The sequence below is a fragment of the Hydra vulgaris genome, chromosome 12 (assembly GCF_038396675.1).
Source record: "Hydra vulgaris chromosome 12, alternate assembly HydraT2T_AEP".
NCBI classification, from domain to species: Eukaryota; Metazoa; Cnidaria; class Hydrozoa; order Anthoathecata; family Hydridae; genus Hydra; species Hydra vulgaris.
In genome coordinates, this window is record NC_088931.1 from 28,813,885 (window position 1) to 28,829,726 (window position 15,842).

Consider the following 15,842-nt stretch of genomic DNA (forward strand, 5'->3'; position numbering starts at 1 on the left):
GATCGTTAAATAAGTAGACAAGTTGAACAATCAAGGCACTTTTTGTTAAAATAACGCTAGTTAGACATCTATTTTAAAATATCATTGACTCATACGAACAAATTTAAAAAAAAAACATACGTTAACCGAACTAAAAGCATTTACTTTGTCATAAGAATTGTTATTATTTTACGGCATTTTTATAGTGATAATTTACTACTTTTAATAATATTTAACTCACGGCGTATATTGTAGTCGTAATTTATATCTTTATAGTGTAGTATGACAAGAAACATATTTTTAAGAAAAAGCTTTTTTTTCACCTGTCATTCGCATGTATTAATGATATCAAATAAAATAGTAATCTCACAAAAAGTTTATTGTAATCCTAAATAATTTAACTGTGCATTTTAGCAAAATGTTTCTCGTTAAATTATTCATCTTTAACCCTCAAACCTCACGACTGTAAAGCTTGTAATTGTTACTTGATTCTACGCAGATAAATAGTAAGGAAAGTATTCTGATGTTATCGCAGAAAAAAGAAAAGAAGAGAACTTATTAGTTCGTGTCTAGCCTTTTTTTGTGTGTGTTAATTTACTTCCTAAAGGCCAAAAAAGTTGAGGAGGCTGCTTTAGTTGCTGTTACAACCCTCTCTCAACTCTATAACTCCGAAACACTAACCATGACCAACAAGATCACTACGCGGAGAAATAAGTTGAAATAAGTCGGTACTACCAGGGACGTGGTGGTGATCGAACTCGGAACTTCTTGATTATGAGGCGAGTGCTCTACCACTACACCACTACTGTACTACCGGTAAAAAACAACCTAGACGGGTATTACTCGACGAATTTAGCGGTTTTAATGTATGTACAATAGTAATAAAGTGTGACCCAAACTTTGTTTACTATTTCTTATTATGTAAATGTTTTAAATAAAAACGACATTAAAGAAACAACACACTTCATGCTACATTTAAAACTTTATTTTGAAAACAAGATCAAAATATCCATACACAATATAAATAGCAAAGTAAAACAACATGGTTTTTAAAGTCTTTTGAAAAAATTTAACTTGGTTGAAACTTGGGCATTTTCGGAAGAAATTCAATTTTCCACATAGACAAGCCTATATAGTATAGAAATATAATATTAATAATATAATATAAATAGTATCATAAAATCGCAATTAATAAAAAAAAAAAAAATGATAAAAATACCTGCTTTTGTGCCAGAAGAGTAACGGGTGATGCGGAAGTTATCGGACAAATCCTAATTTCATTATTTGAGCATAATAAATAGTTTTTGTGGTTTATGCATAGACATAAACGTTCTATAAAATATAAACCTTATTATTTGAAACACAATTATTTAAAATGAGGTTAAATGCAGCTGAACGAGAATCTTTTCGAAAGCGACTAAAAATGTTTTTTGTAAATAAACCTAATATGAAAAAAAAAAAAAATCTTAAATCATTTTGAAAAGAAAGGATTTGCTCGAAGTACAATATATGATAACCTAAAAAGACTTGAAACTGTTTAATCGTTTTCTAATAGAAAGCACCCTGGTCGTCCGACATCCTGGACTAGAGAAAATCAAGCCGAATTAACGAGAGTTGTCAACAATCGAAAAGGGGTCAGTCAGAGAAAAAAAGGTATTAAATTCGGTGTAAATCAATCGACAATTGGTCGTTAGTTAAAAAAAAATGAATATTAAATATAGAAAACGTGAAAAGACTCCAAAATACACTATAGAACAACAGATAAAGGCAAAGAAAAGAAGCAGGAAACTAGTTAACCAACTCTATAACACAAAATCGCTTCTAGTCATCGATGACGAAAAATACTTTTGTTTTGCAGGGGACAACATGCCTGGAAATTCTGGATACTACACAAACAACAAAAAGACATTTCCAGAAAGTGTTCGTTTTATAGGAAAAGAGAAATTTCCAAAAAAATTATTAATGTGGATAACCATATCTGACCGTGGTATGTCCGAGCCATTGTTTCGCACTTCAAAGGCTGTAGCGATCAATTCATCAATCTATATTAATGAATGTTTAGAAAAACGACTTCTTCCATTTATTCACAAGTATCATGGAGACTTTAACTATTTATTTTGGCCAGATTTAGCAAGTTCTCATAATTCTAAAGATTCTCTAAATTGGAAGGACCAGTATGTCTATTACGTTGATAAAGAATCCAATCCCCCAAATGTGCCTCAAGCACGACCAATTGAAAATTTTTGGGGACATTTGACACAGAAGGTTTACGAGGGAGATTGGCAAGCTTCAACAGAGCAAGTTTTGATTGATTGCATTAAACTAAAACTACATTAAGAAATTGATTTAAACTTTTTACAGTCGCATATGAAAGGCGTCAGAGGAAAATTGAGATCAATTGCAGATGGTGGTGTTTTTTTCATATAAAAAATAATATATTTTAATTAAAAGATAAATGCTTTATTTAAAAAAAATATGTTTTTTTATTTATAAATAAGTTATTGACGTTTTCATTTTGTCCGATAACTTCCGCATCACCCGTTACTTAATAAATGCATTGATTAATATATGTCATGAAATTGATTTACAAAAAAAAAATAAAGCAGTTGGACCGGACGAAATCAATGGTAACATAATTATAGATTGCTATGAACAATTAAAATATATTCTTTTTAAAGTCTTTAAATCATCAATCGAACAAGGAGTCTTTCCTGATCAATTGAAAATTGCTAAAGTTATTCCACTATTTAAAGGTGGTGACAAATCTGACATTAGTAATTACCGGCCTATTTCTATCTTATCTATATTTTCAAAAATACTAGAAAGAATCATGTTCAATAGAGTATTTAATTATTTTAGTTTAAATAATTTATTATACAACAATCAGTTTGGCTTTAAGAAGAATAACTCAACCGAGCATGCAATTATTCAGTTGGTACGTGAGATTTCCAATTCTTTTGAAAAATCTCAATTTACATTAGGAATTTTTATCGATCTTTCAAAAGCATTTGATACTGTGGATCATGATATTTTACTTTATAAACTTAATTATTACGGAATAAATGAAAGAGTTAGTAAATGGTTTCAAAGTTATTTATCCAACAGAAAACAATTTGTTTCTTGTAATGATCTTAATCATACACAGTTTTTAAATGTTTCCTGTGGTGTTCCGCAAGGTTCCATCTTAGGCCCTCTTTTGTTCTTAATATATATCAACGACTTGCATAAAGCATCAAATCTTCTAAGTATTATGTTTGCTGATGACATAAACTTATTTCTATCTAACAGTGACATCTACCTACTATTCTCCGTTATGAACAAAGAACTTCAAAACATATCTAAATGGTTTAAAAGTAACAAATTAACATTAAATGTAAACAAAACAAAATGGATTTTTTTCCACCCGCTCTCCAAAAAACGTTCTCTACCCCAAAATTTACCAAAAATTTTTATTGACCATAATGAAATAAAAAGAGATTCTGTAACTAAATACCTGGGGGTTTTCATTGACGAGAACATCACATGGAAACATCATATTAACTATGTCTGCTCGAAAGTTTCAAAAAGTATTGGAATTCTATATAAGGCGCGTACTCATTTAGATAAAAATAATTTAACTAAACTTTATTATTCTTTTATTCATAGTTATATAAGTTATGGAATTATTGCCTGGGGTAGTACTGATCAAAGCAAGTTACAATGTCTCCATCGCCGTCAGAAACATGCGATCCGTGTAATTAATTTTGCGGATCGGTTCTCAAATTCCTCAATATTTTTCAATCAAATGAAAATCCTCAATGTTTATAAACTAAACGTATATAAAAATTTATCTTTTGTTTATATGTGGAAGTATGATTTATCTCCTTTAATTTTTAAAGACCTTTTTATTTTGAAACCTCTAAGCAAGTTTAACATGAGGAATAATAACTATTTAAATAAACCACTCTGTCGAACAAAGTTCAATCAATTCTGTATCACTTATCGTGCAGCTCATCTCTGGAACAAAATTATTTTGCCTAACTTCGGCTTACCCCTAACTTATTCTGTTTTTAAAATTAAATTAAAAGATCTCATTCTCTCTATTGAAAATATCTTAGAATATTTTTAATTTGTCTTATGATATATAATAATTTTGAAATGTATGTTCAATCTTTGTTTTATACTTGTTGACAATTTGTTTCTATTTATCTAAGTACTATTTTAATATTTTTATGTTAATTTTTTACGTTCTCTTATTGTAAAAAGGCGTTTTTATAATACTTTATGTACTCTGTTTTGTAAAAGGCTCCTGACGATAAGATCATTTGATCTTCTTTTAGAAGCCTTGTTTGTATTTGAAAAAAATATGTAATTTATATATATTACGTCAAATGTAAACAAAAAACTTACGAAAAAAAAAAAAAAAAAAAAAAAAAAACTATAATTTTGTGCCAGAAGGATTTGAATTTTAAAATCATATAAATGTTTAAAATGTTAAAACAGCCATGGTACGAACATGCCAGAATAGTCTATACTTTCAACTATTCTATAAAAAATTGATCAAATATCTCATTATAATTAATTTTACATAGCCATATTTTTAAATACTACTTTTGGTCAAAAAGACTTGAAAGACTTCACTTTTTTTAGAGTCATTGTAAAGTTGACTTCCTCATTTCCACGTAAAGAAATACTCTCTGCGATCAAATACCGAATAGCATCAATAACTCGTATTAGGTATTGATGTAATTTCTCCGCTTCTTTACGTTTTTTGTTCAGATGTCTCATGGCTTCAATATTTAATATTTTATCAATTGTGGAGTCTGATAATGCATGAACCATAGCTTATGATGTGACTTAAGTTTGACCAATTATCAAACCCATCACGTAAAGAATTTCTGTCCTGTCTTCATCCAAAGCATAAACAAACAATGCAAAAAATTTTGTCTAGTGATAGAGAGTAGGTTAACCATGACCTTTTATGCACAACTTCAATGTCATTAACTTTTTCTGATTCAGTGTAATACTTAGATAACCTTGAATGTTTTGTTGGCTGAGTTGGCCCTAATACAATAAATTGCTTTTTACCATCATCTTTTAGCTGAATCATTTTCATAGACATTGACATACAAATGGGACATGGATTTCAATATTGAAAAATGTAAAAAATGCATTTTGGCATACATAATCAAAACTTTGATTATTACATGACTGATAACAATATTAAGATCAAATTATAAACAACAAACATTGGAAATTATAAAACTTGAGACTCTTTCAAAAAGCTATATTGTGCATATGTGAGACTACATCTAGAATTTGCTGTTCAGGTATAAAATCCGTTCTTAAATAATGACATTGATATACTTGAAAATGTGCAAAGACGTGCAACGGTGCTAAGATGATACCTGAAATTAAACACCTTTCATGCGAAGAAAGGTTAATCAAACTGAGTTTAACAACACTAACCGAAAGAAGAAAACGTGGTGATTTAATTCAATTCTATATATTTTTCCATCATATTGAAGATATCTCATGGTACAATCCGCCTAAATTTTGTGAATCGTTATTGTTGTCTGGACCAGCTGCTTATACAAGATGTAATCAGTTTAAACACAGTTTATACACTTAACAGGTCAAAAGTCAAATTCGAAAACATTTCTTCACAAACCGAATTGTAAAGACATGGAATATTTTGCCACAGTCAACCATTGAAGCATTAACGGTGAACAATTTCAAGAGCAAAATAGATAATTTAACTAGTATTATGTCGACTACTAACTAAACTTCTGGAAACAACATGAATAACTATTATTTGTTGTGTGTATTTTTAATTATAAAATTATTAATGTAAAAGACTGTCACAGATTTAACATGGCGTTAAGTCTCAACAGCAATAATTATTATTATTATTTACAACGTCTGGTTGCTTCTGAATAATCTTTTCTGCTAGAGTTAGGTCCGCCGCTGCAGTTACAGGCACTTCATAATTACCCATTTCTACAGTTACTCTCTCAGTTTCAGTAATGTTTCAGTTTCTGAATGTTTCTAAATATTGTAGTTCTACTCCTTTATCTGCTGCAATTATGACATCTTGAAATTCCTAAAATCTTAAAATATTTTACTATGAAATTTAAAATTTATTAAAATTTAAAATGTTGTAAAAAATGCCATGATAGAAACTTATAGAACTAAAATAAATTTTTTCTTCTTTTAGGATTGGAGCCCAGTTTTTTTTTTTTTTGAGGGGGGGGGCCAGTTTCCAGAGCCAAAATCAGGGCCCAGTACAAGGCCACCACGTCCCTGACTTGAGCTTTCAAATTTTTGGATGAAATTTGGCAGGTGGCAAGAAAAAATATTTTTTAGCAGTTGCAAATAGTTTTAAAAAATGAACCGACATATCTTCGCTAAAAGCTTGAGGCTTAATGAACAACAAAGTTTTTAAAAACAGTAAAGTCAATAAAATCGTTAGCAACTATAAAAAAAACAAGCCTTAATAAAAAGTTCAACTCTAATTCCTTTTAAATAATATCTAAGTTTATATCAAATTCTAAAAACTGAGACCACTAAACACGTTAGAATAGCACTATTGCAAAACAGATTTTAAAAAACGTGGAACAGATTTTGGCCGAGAAAAACGTCTTCGTAACTTTCGTAAGCCAAAATTACGCATACCTAACAATAATAATAAACTCTTTATCATAAACTATATAAAAGTTTAACTTAAATAGTGGGTTATATATACAAAGTTTACATTTTTTTATAATAATAATTTATTATTCCATCAGAGACATACTGCTAAACATCTTCAACAGAGTAATTATAGACTGGCATTTTAATTATATAATTTAAAAAAATTTAAAAGTATGATTATTTTTGTTTTTTAAGTTTATACCTAACAAAAACAAGGCTACTTAACGAAAGATTTAACCTACCTAACGGAACTTTATGCAGTATCTGCGCTTGCGTTACGCTTGCGCAGAGCTGACTGTCTACTTATTTAACGATCTTACTTATTTAACGCGACAACGGGACGCAATAAAGTCGTTTTATAACATCTTTTGAACGTTTGAAAATGTCTTTTGTAATTCCTGTGCCCACAACAGCAGAATTATCAAAAAGTGTCCGTAACTTTTATTAAATCAAAGAGGTATAATAGACAAACTGGAAAAAGAACGAACCCAAACATATTTTAAATTAATGCTATAGTGTTTCTACTATAAATATTACAACGTTATGTTAAAATCGCAGCTATGCGTTTTGAAATTAGGTTTAAACATGTTGTTTGAAAGTCTTTAAAAGCTGTAATTTAATAAACTACTTTCTTAAAAGTTGATTGAGTTTCATAATAGTTTGAACAAATGTTCGAACTACTATAAAGTAATCAAACCATAATCATGATTAATGTATAGATATCGTTTCTTGCATACCTCGACATAAATATCGAATATCAAAGTTTTAGACTTCTCTAAAACTAAGATATAATACGTTTGTTAAAATACGTTAATATCCCCCTAAGCTATAGATCTAATACGTTCTTAATACGTTCTTTTGACAAAGAACTTATTAAAAATACTTAATTGCATGAGCATTTTGTCAATTACCAAACAGATTATCTGCTTGTTAATATCTGTTACAACTATATCTTAAATATATGAATAAAAAAATCCCTGTTTGTAAATCTGGCAAAAATACTAACAATTCTAATTAATTAAAAAAATACTAACAATCCATTTATTAATTCACTTCTAATTTAGAATTTAATATCAATTGCTTCAAAAAACACGTAATAAATTAATATCCATAAACTAACTATAAATACTGTTTATTTTTCTGAACTTTTTTTCATTTATTTGCAATCTTTACGACGTTTTTTGGAAATACATAATTACGCGGTATTCCATTGAAAATTATGGTTTCCTACAAAGTAGGTTCTAACCCTGCTAGTTTTCCCGTGCGGTACTTATGCTATTTATTAAATAGCATTTAATTTATTCAATAGTATTTAATTCGTTACATAAATTGTATGAGGTTTGCTGGCAGACTTTATAAATACAAACGTTGGAGAGATGACAAGATTCTAGTAAATTTTTCCTGGGAAATCAAAAAAAAAGTACAAAAAAAAAAATTGCGCCCTAAGAATTTATTTGCTATGAGCATTTGCCCACTGCAGCTACGTCTCTGCAATTATTAATTAACAAAGAGTTTTGTATATAATTTAAAGTTCAAAATCTAATTTAAACTTTAAAGGCCAGTGCCTAAATGTTAAGTTCAATGGATTCAAAGATCAAATTATTCAAAATATGAATATAAGTTATAAGAACTGCTGATTCAAAGTGTAGACTTTACTTTATGCTTTATATTATTTACCCAATAAGTAATGAGTTACTAATTAGTGATTAATTTAAGTAGTAAATTAGTTACAAGTAGCTTCCATCTTTATACATAAAAAATTTATGTCTATATGCAACTACATCTTGTATTGTTTCGTTTGTCTGACTATAATTTTGCATTTTTAAATAAAAAATTTTATATAAAAAGATAAATATCAAACAGGCAAAGCTGTAGCCTAAAACTCTTTATCCTTGTAAGGTTAATTTATAATAATCATAATTGATAGTTCACTAAGTTATAATGAAATATCTTGTGCATTAAAATAAGTGTAATTGTAGGATTACAATATATGATTTATATTTATTTAGCCGGCGTTTGGTTTAAAAAAAACGTCTTCAAACGCAGTGTTATAAAACAGGGGCTAACCTTAACTTTCTGACCCGGGAAAATCCTTTGGTAGAATGATAGCCCACATAATGGGGATCACTTTGATATATGTATCAAAATCAGATTACTACGTTCTGGCAAGTTATTTACATTTTAATTTTCATCCCGTTAAACACAAAACGTGTTTTTAACGTTTAATAAACGCATTGATACGTATTAAATGTATTGTATACGTATTAAATGTATTATACACGTCACGTTGTGTTTACTGGAGTATTTTATTGATTGCACAAACATGCAAAACGACAGATTATTTTGCTTTTTACAGTAGTAAAAATCTCCAATTTACATCAATATAAACAAGGAAAGCTAAATGATATATTCTTGAAATTATATAAGTAACTAACATAAAATATATTTTTCCATGTAAAAGAAATTTAAAATTTGTGTTTTTTTGACATGGAACAAATTCTAAAATGATTCTTTTTTTAAATCTCTTCTTCAAATGACTTTTCACAAGCATATTTACTATTGAAGTCAATTTGAGCAGGCCTGGCGCAGTGGTTAGAGTTCTGGCTCAGAGGTCCGAGGTTCGACGCCGGCTCCAGCCCAACAAGCGACATTGGTTAGGTATACCCCTCTACTTAAATGCTCTCCTGTGGTGCCATGTGATAAGACCGTAAGGACTTCTGGGAGCACCTAAATAACCTAAAAAAAAAGAAAAAACGAGGCAACATTGCAACTTCTTACTTTATTCTGGATGATTGGGTCTTTTTACCTTTGCCAATGGATCTAAAAGTTGCAATGCGTTGCTTCTGTTACCTGTTCTGCGCTTGGCTATGTCTGTCGATAAAATCTTTCACATGGAAAAATGCTACATGGACTTTGGGTGTTACAGACACATTTTGCAATGTCAGATAAGACACTCTGAATCCTTCGATTATTTACGAGTAGTTTGGGTCAAGGTTGCATCCAAAATAGCCAAACACTACCGCAATAAATTTTAGAAAAGTATTAATGAATGGGATGGCTGCATAGCATGAGTGTTTCTCAGCGATTGGTTAAATAATAACAATTTAGTGTAACAGCTTGTTGGACTCATTTTCTGCAAAATTTCCACCATGGTAAGGTTGTTATTTAATGTGTAATGCATCAGTCCAAAGAATTTATTGAGGAAAAACTTGAACTAGCGCTGTAAAAAGATGATTAAAACTTTAAATTAGAAGATGCAACTCCATGGGAGAAAGGAACTTCAAAACCAAAGTGTCTCCTGGAAGTTACATATTGGAGAATGAACAACATTTTTGTAGTCATGAGCTTTTCTTTTATTGGAAACCGCTGACTTAAGTGAGACATTTTTTTCTAGAGATTCGAAAGGTCTCAATTTTCCTTGATTTACAAGTTCCTTTGAACCAGATTCACATCAGATGCACTTAATTGTGCTTGAAGCTCACAAATAGTATTTGCAAGTTTTAGATCACAGGACAGAAAAAATTCCTGATCTTTCAAATTAATAAACTCAAATACTTGCGAAGTGTTAATATAACTTTCTTGAAGCTTCTCAAAGACAGCAATAACGAGTTGCCGTTTGACACCAGTGCCCTTAAAGACGTTGTTTGTGCAGTTGAGTTTTTCTCGGGGAATGCTAGGTTCATGGTTTATATCAATAATTACCAAGTTAACTTTCAAGCACCTCCTCCTTCAACTCCAAACTTTATAATGTGATTTCTTGACTACTCATGACTATAGTTTCTTTTTTAAGCTCATGTAAGTCCTTGCAATGTATGACAGTTCTCACGCATCTAGCGTGATCTTGAATTGATGAACTTGTGAAATGATCTACAAGTTGCTTGCTGAATTCATCAAATTTTATGGCGTAGTTATTCTCAACAATTTGTTATGAGGTTGACTGGTTAATATTAGTTACTAACCTCTTGATACAATTGTTTGAAAGCCCTTGTTTCCTTGAACTTGAGCAAGGTCTTTTACACTTATTAAAGAATTTGGATGCAAAGTTTCTAGCTGATGACAAACCTTTAATGAATGCAAAATGTTCATCAATCCTCTGCCAATAATCAAAAAACAACCTGAGCAGTCTCAGTGAGAATCTCGAGTTTCTGGTCGAAGATTTATATTCTCAAACTTACACAATGATGGGAGTGTGATGTTCTATCCACATTTCTTCTTTCTCAAACAAATTTCTTGGTGGTTTTTAGCGGTTATTGGCATTTTCGGCAAAATAGGATGTGCACAATTTAGCTCTCATTGGTATGTAAAAACGACGTGTATTTTCCTAGAATTCAAAAGTAGAAATTTTTTCAAAAAGTCATAACTAAATCCGTTTCATATCAATTTAAACAGTTTTTACAAAATAATCATAATTTACGGCTGTAGAAATGCTAAATAAGCTGTCATTTTGCATTTATGTGCAATCAATAAAATATCCCAGTAAACACAAGAAGTGTTTAATACGTCTATAATACGTTTTTATACGTACTAATACGTTTATTAAAAGTTTAAACACGTTTACTGGGATGAAAATTCAAATGTAAATAACTTGCCAGGACTTTGTAATCTGATTTCGATACTTATATCTAAGTGATCTCCGTAGTGTGGACTATCATTCCACTAAAGGGTTTTCCCGGGTCAAAAAGTTAAGTTCAACCCCTGTTTTATAACACTGTGTTGAACTTTCAAAAGGCAAACAAAAACGCTTAACGGACGTCTTTTTAGGATCAAATACTCGGTTGGAATATTGTTTGTTAAAAGTTAGTAATTTAGTTTGATAGATAGATACACAAGATAGCAAATTAGCTGTATAAATATAAAAGCTTCAACAAAGTGGCTTTGGGTAAAGCTTTTTTTTTTTTATACATGTTTATTTTACAACTACAAAGTATTTACAAGTAACCAATCACAGATTGGCGGTAAAGATATACAAATATAAATCATAAATATAAAGTTCAAAATATACGAAGTAAATAAAAATATAGATGCCTACAACTCCGAGCCATGATTAAAATAAATACCAATCACAACAATATAATAACGTGTACGTAAAAATAATCCGAGAAATATATCTCTATATTATTCCAATTAAAATAAAAAATACAATATATAAAAATAAATCTGCTGATTTTTCGGAGAAGTGTTTAGATGTTTCATTAAGTTTATTTACCACATTTCAAAATAAACTTAGTGTATAAATATGATAAAAACGAAATTTGTGTAAGATTGATAAAAAGAATTACTTATTTGTAGTTATAGGAAGCTCGCAGAAGTCTTAAGTCAGTCTTGTGTTACATATATACCTTGTTATTAATATTTTTTTTTATCGATTTGTATTGAAAGTTAACTTAAATTTATTTATTTTTTTATTCAAATTTAAAAAAATTCCTTTTAGTTGTTCAATTTGACTATTGTAGTTTTTAGCTTTATTTTCAGAGAGTGTTCGTTGTTAAAGTTTAATAGTGATTCGTTTCTGGAAACTAAATTGATAAATAGGGACCACGATATGTAATTGAGAATTTTGACAGTCTTGTTGTTTCAAAAGGTATCTTAAAGTTGCCTGTTGCTCTTGTATAGTATTTATTTATATTGTTTTAAAAAAAGTGTGTTGTAAAATGTTCTGGAACCAGACTTAGTTTATATTTAAACATGAAAAGTATATTTTGAATAATATTTATTTGAAGTATATTTAGTGCGTTCATTTGTTCTAGTAAGGGTTGAGCATGAATAAATTTGTTTTTGTTGTATACTAGTTTTGAAGCGTGTTTTTGACGTAAGTAAAGTCGTTTTAATTTAGATTAGTGGGTACTGCCCCATGCTATATTGGCATACTTGAGATAGCTATGTATAAATGAAAAGTAAATAAGTTTTAGACTTGTTTGTGTCAAAAATGGTCTTGCCTTGTAAAGTAAACCTATGTTCTTTGAAATTTTTGTGTTTATGTAGTTAATATGGGGTTTCCAGGAGATGTGTTCATCAATTAGAACTCCTGAAAACTTTGTATTGAGAGCTCTTTTGATGGTTATATTTTCTATATTAATTGTTGGTAGGTTCAGGGGTATTTTTTTGATTTATTGATTAGAGTGGATTACTATATACTTAGTTTTTTCTATATTGAGTGACAGTTTATTTGATTTAAACCATATTTTAATTTTTTTTAGTTTAGCATTTATTTTTTCAAAGAGGTCTTCGATTGTCTTTGACGAGTGAAATAAGTTTGTATCGTCGGCAAACGTTATAGTCTTAAAGATATTAGAGGTTTTTGGAAGATCGTTTATATAAATAAGAAATAACAGCTTTGGCTTCGGCAAGTTGTTAGCTTCGGTAGGTTCATGATGTTTAGTTTTATTATCATTATCATTGTTTAGTTTTTTTGCTTTATTGAAAAATAAGTTGAAAATGAAAAGTTGCAGAGAAAGTATTTGTAATAAAAACTTTTAACAAACGACCCAAACAGCAAATGTAAGCGAACAATTTATTTAGTTTCAATCGATCTCCAGAACACTTATAAAATTTGCTTTGGCAATAGTTAACCATTGTGCATATGTTTAAATTATACGACTTTTAATATTTTTTCTCTGATTATTAAGGTGCTTTTAGAAAATCTAACGGTCTTTGGCAAAACAGTGCGAACAAGCATTTAAACAAGAAGTTTACGCCGCCTTCACTGGTGTTGCAAATATGGCTTACAGAAATTTTTTTACAGTAAAATAATGTGTAATTCAATCATTATTATCATAGAGTATAACTTCAAAATCACTTGATAAACGTGTACAAGTGTAAATTTTAATGAAAAACTGAAAACCTGAATAAACGATCGCTAATAATTTAAAGGCAATTGTTTTGGTATTATTAAGCGCATCCAGTCAATAGATGAAATCAATCCAGGAACATTTTGTGTGAAACTAAAAATTAACGCTCCAAATACTAACAACATGATAGGATATTTGTCTTAAAAGGACATGCATACTTTTAAGCCAACAAACTCTTACTAAGGAACTTCTAGTGTGAATTTCAGTGCCCGCACAGTTCGAAGACGCTTGCCAAAACTTTAATCTTCAACCTATTGTGCTGCATTTAAGCTACGGCTTTCATAAAAAAATATTTATGATCACCTTTACTTTTTATAAAGAACACAAAGATTGGACTGTTAAAATGTGGCGAGGTATCGTTTTCTCAGAAGAATATTTCAATTCCCGATACATTGCACCATCTGCTATTCATTGCCAACATTTGTACTGATTTATATCTTTTACAACAAAGTGAAACTGTCAATTCCGTAAATAATTTTTTTTAGTTTAAAAAAAAAAAAAAGTGCCACTAATTTGTTTTGAAATAAGGAAGTTTGCCCAGTGGGCACGGTACTTTTTTAAAACGTTTTTTAGACGTTTTTATGAGGTTTAAACCTAATAAAAACGTCCAAAGAACGTTTTAAAAACGTACTGTGCCCACTGGGTGATATCTTTATGCCTGATGCCAAACATATGTATTGTTAATATATATATATATATATATATATATATATATATATATATATATATATATATATATATATATATATATATATATATATATATATATATATATGTATATATATATATATATATATATATATATATATATTATAGTAGGATAGCCCGCGCAATCGTGGAAAGCATTGGTTGATGCTTTTTATTAGTTTTAATTGTTTTTTTATTGTTTCTAGGACATAAGTCGATATACATAGCCCGCTACATAACTAACTCCTAGCCTGCTTATAGTTATTACAAAGCCCTCGGGTTAATCACACGCTAAATTTCTAGTTACATTTCCTGCTACACAACTACTAAAATGCCCGCGCCCAAAATGACCTGCCCCTTACATAGCCCACTATGCAACCTGCTGCCAAACTTCTACAATGCCCGCTAAATACCCGGCCACTACGAATAAAATATAACTTAGTATAAAGTAAAATATAACATAAAATAAAATGTAAAATACAATGTAAAATATAATGTAAAATACAATGTAAAATATAATGTAAAGTACAATGTAAAATAAAATGTAAAACCAGTAGTTTTACACGCAATTCTATTTGACGTTTTTTGACGTACAATATGATATGGTACAAAAAACTGTTTAATAACGTCAAAAAACGTCAAATAGCGCTTTTTTAATTATTTAAAACGTTTTTTATTTACTAAAACAACCATAACTCCTTCATAAATTATTATTATTTTTTTTTTCGCCAAGATTACCAACCAATTCAACAAGAAAAAGGTTCATTTTTTACTTTTTCGCTATACATTATAGTTTTCGAGTTTACCGCGGAAAACGAAAATGTCCACAGACAGACTGACAGATAACCTCTATGTTTTTATGATAAGTATATATACATATATATATGTCAAGTTAGGATACGCTTCAAAAAGTTATGGCAGTTGGAGGTTAGGAACAAGAAGAAACAAAAAACCCTTTTTGCCCGAACCTTTCAGGAGAGGTGACAGTATTTTAAACATATCCTCATTTAACACTAGTATTAAAACAGAAATGTTTAGAGTTCACATCATATCTGATATATGCGATTCTGTAATTGTGACTTGTTACTAAAGTGTAGTATTGTTATCGATTTCGACAAAATCGACAAAAAGTCGACTAGTCGAAGATTGAAGTTAGTCGACTAGGAAAAAACGAGTAGTTGATTTAATCGGCTATGGACTTTCTACTAATTGCCTAAAAGTCAATTTAGTCGAGTGAAAATCCTTTCCTCCTCCCAATCTTTTATTTTTGTTTGTTCGTGTAAAAACAAAAGCATGTACAATTATAATTAATTTTCACGAATAGTGGTTTTGCCGAATACCACAATATTCAACTCGACGCTTGGCCGAAGCTCCAAATAAGCTGCCGATCGTTTGGTAACACTTTATTATTTTGAGGGTTCCGACCTGGTTCATTGTCGTGCATATCGTGGGTATACTGGCAAAAGATGTTAAGTCAAAAAATTGAAAGTTTTGACTTTATGATGCAGTATTGTAAAGTTTACAATGCTCGACAAACTTCCAAAGTACACTAAGTCGAATAAAACGTTATCTTTTTCCTGGTTGTAAAAGTACATCTAACTTTAACTCATAAAACGAGCGTTTTATTTCGGCTTAAAGCTTTTAAATTAAAAAATA

General features: G+C 29.7%; 1 protein-coding gene across 1 annotated transcript; it reads left to right on the plus strand.

The window, feature by feature from the left end:
- Window positions 1-1,683: 1,683 nt before the first annotated feature.
- On the plus strand, window positions 1,684-2,316 carry LOC136088045 (uncharacterized). The gene has a single exon (XM_065811690.1). The coding sequence runs from the start codon at window positions 1,684-1,686 to the stop codon at window positions 2,314-2,316; it is 633 nt and encodes a 210-aa protein (XP_065667762.1).
- The last annotated feature ends 13,526 nt before the right edge of the window (window positions 2,317-15,842 follow it).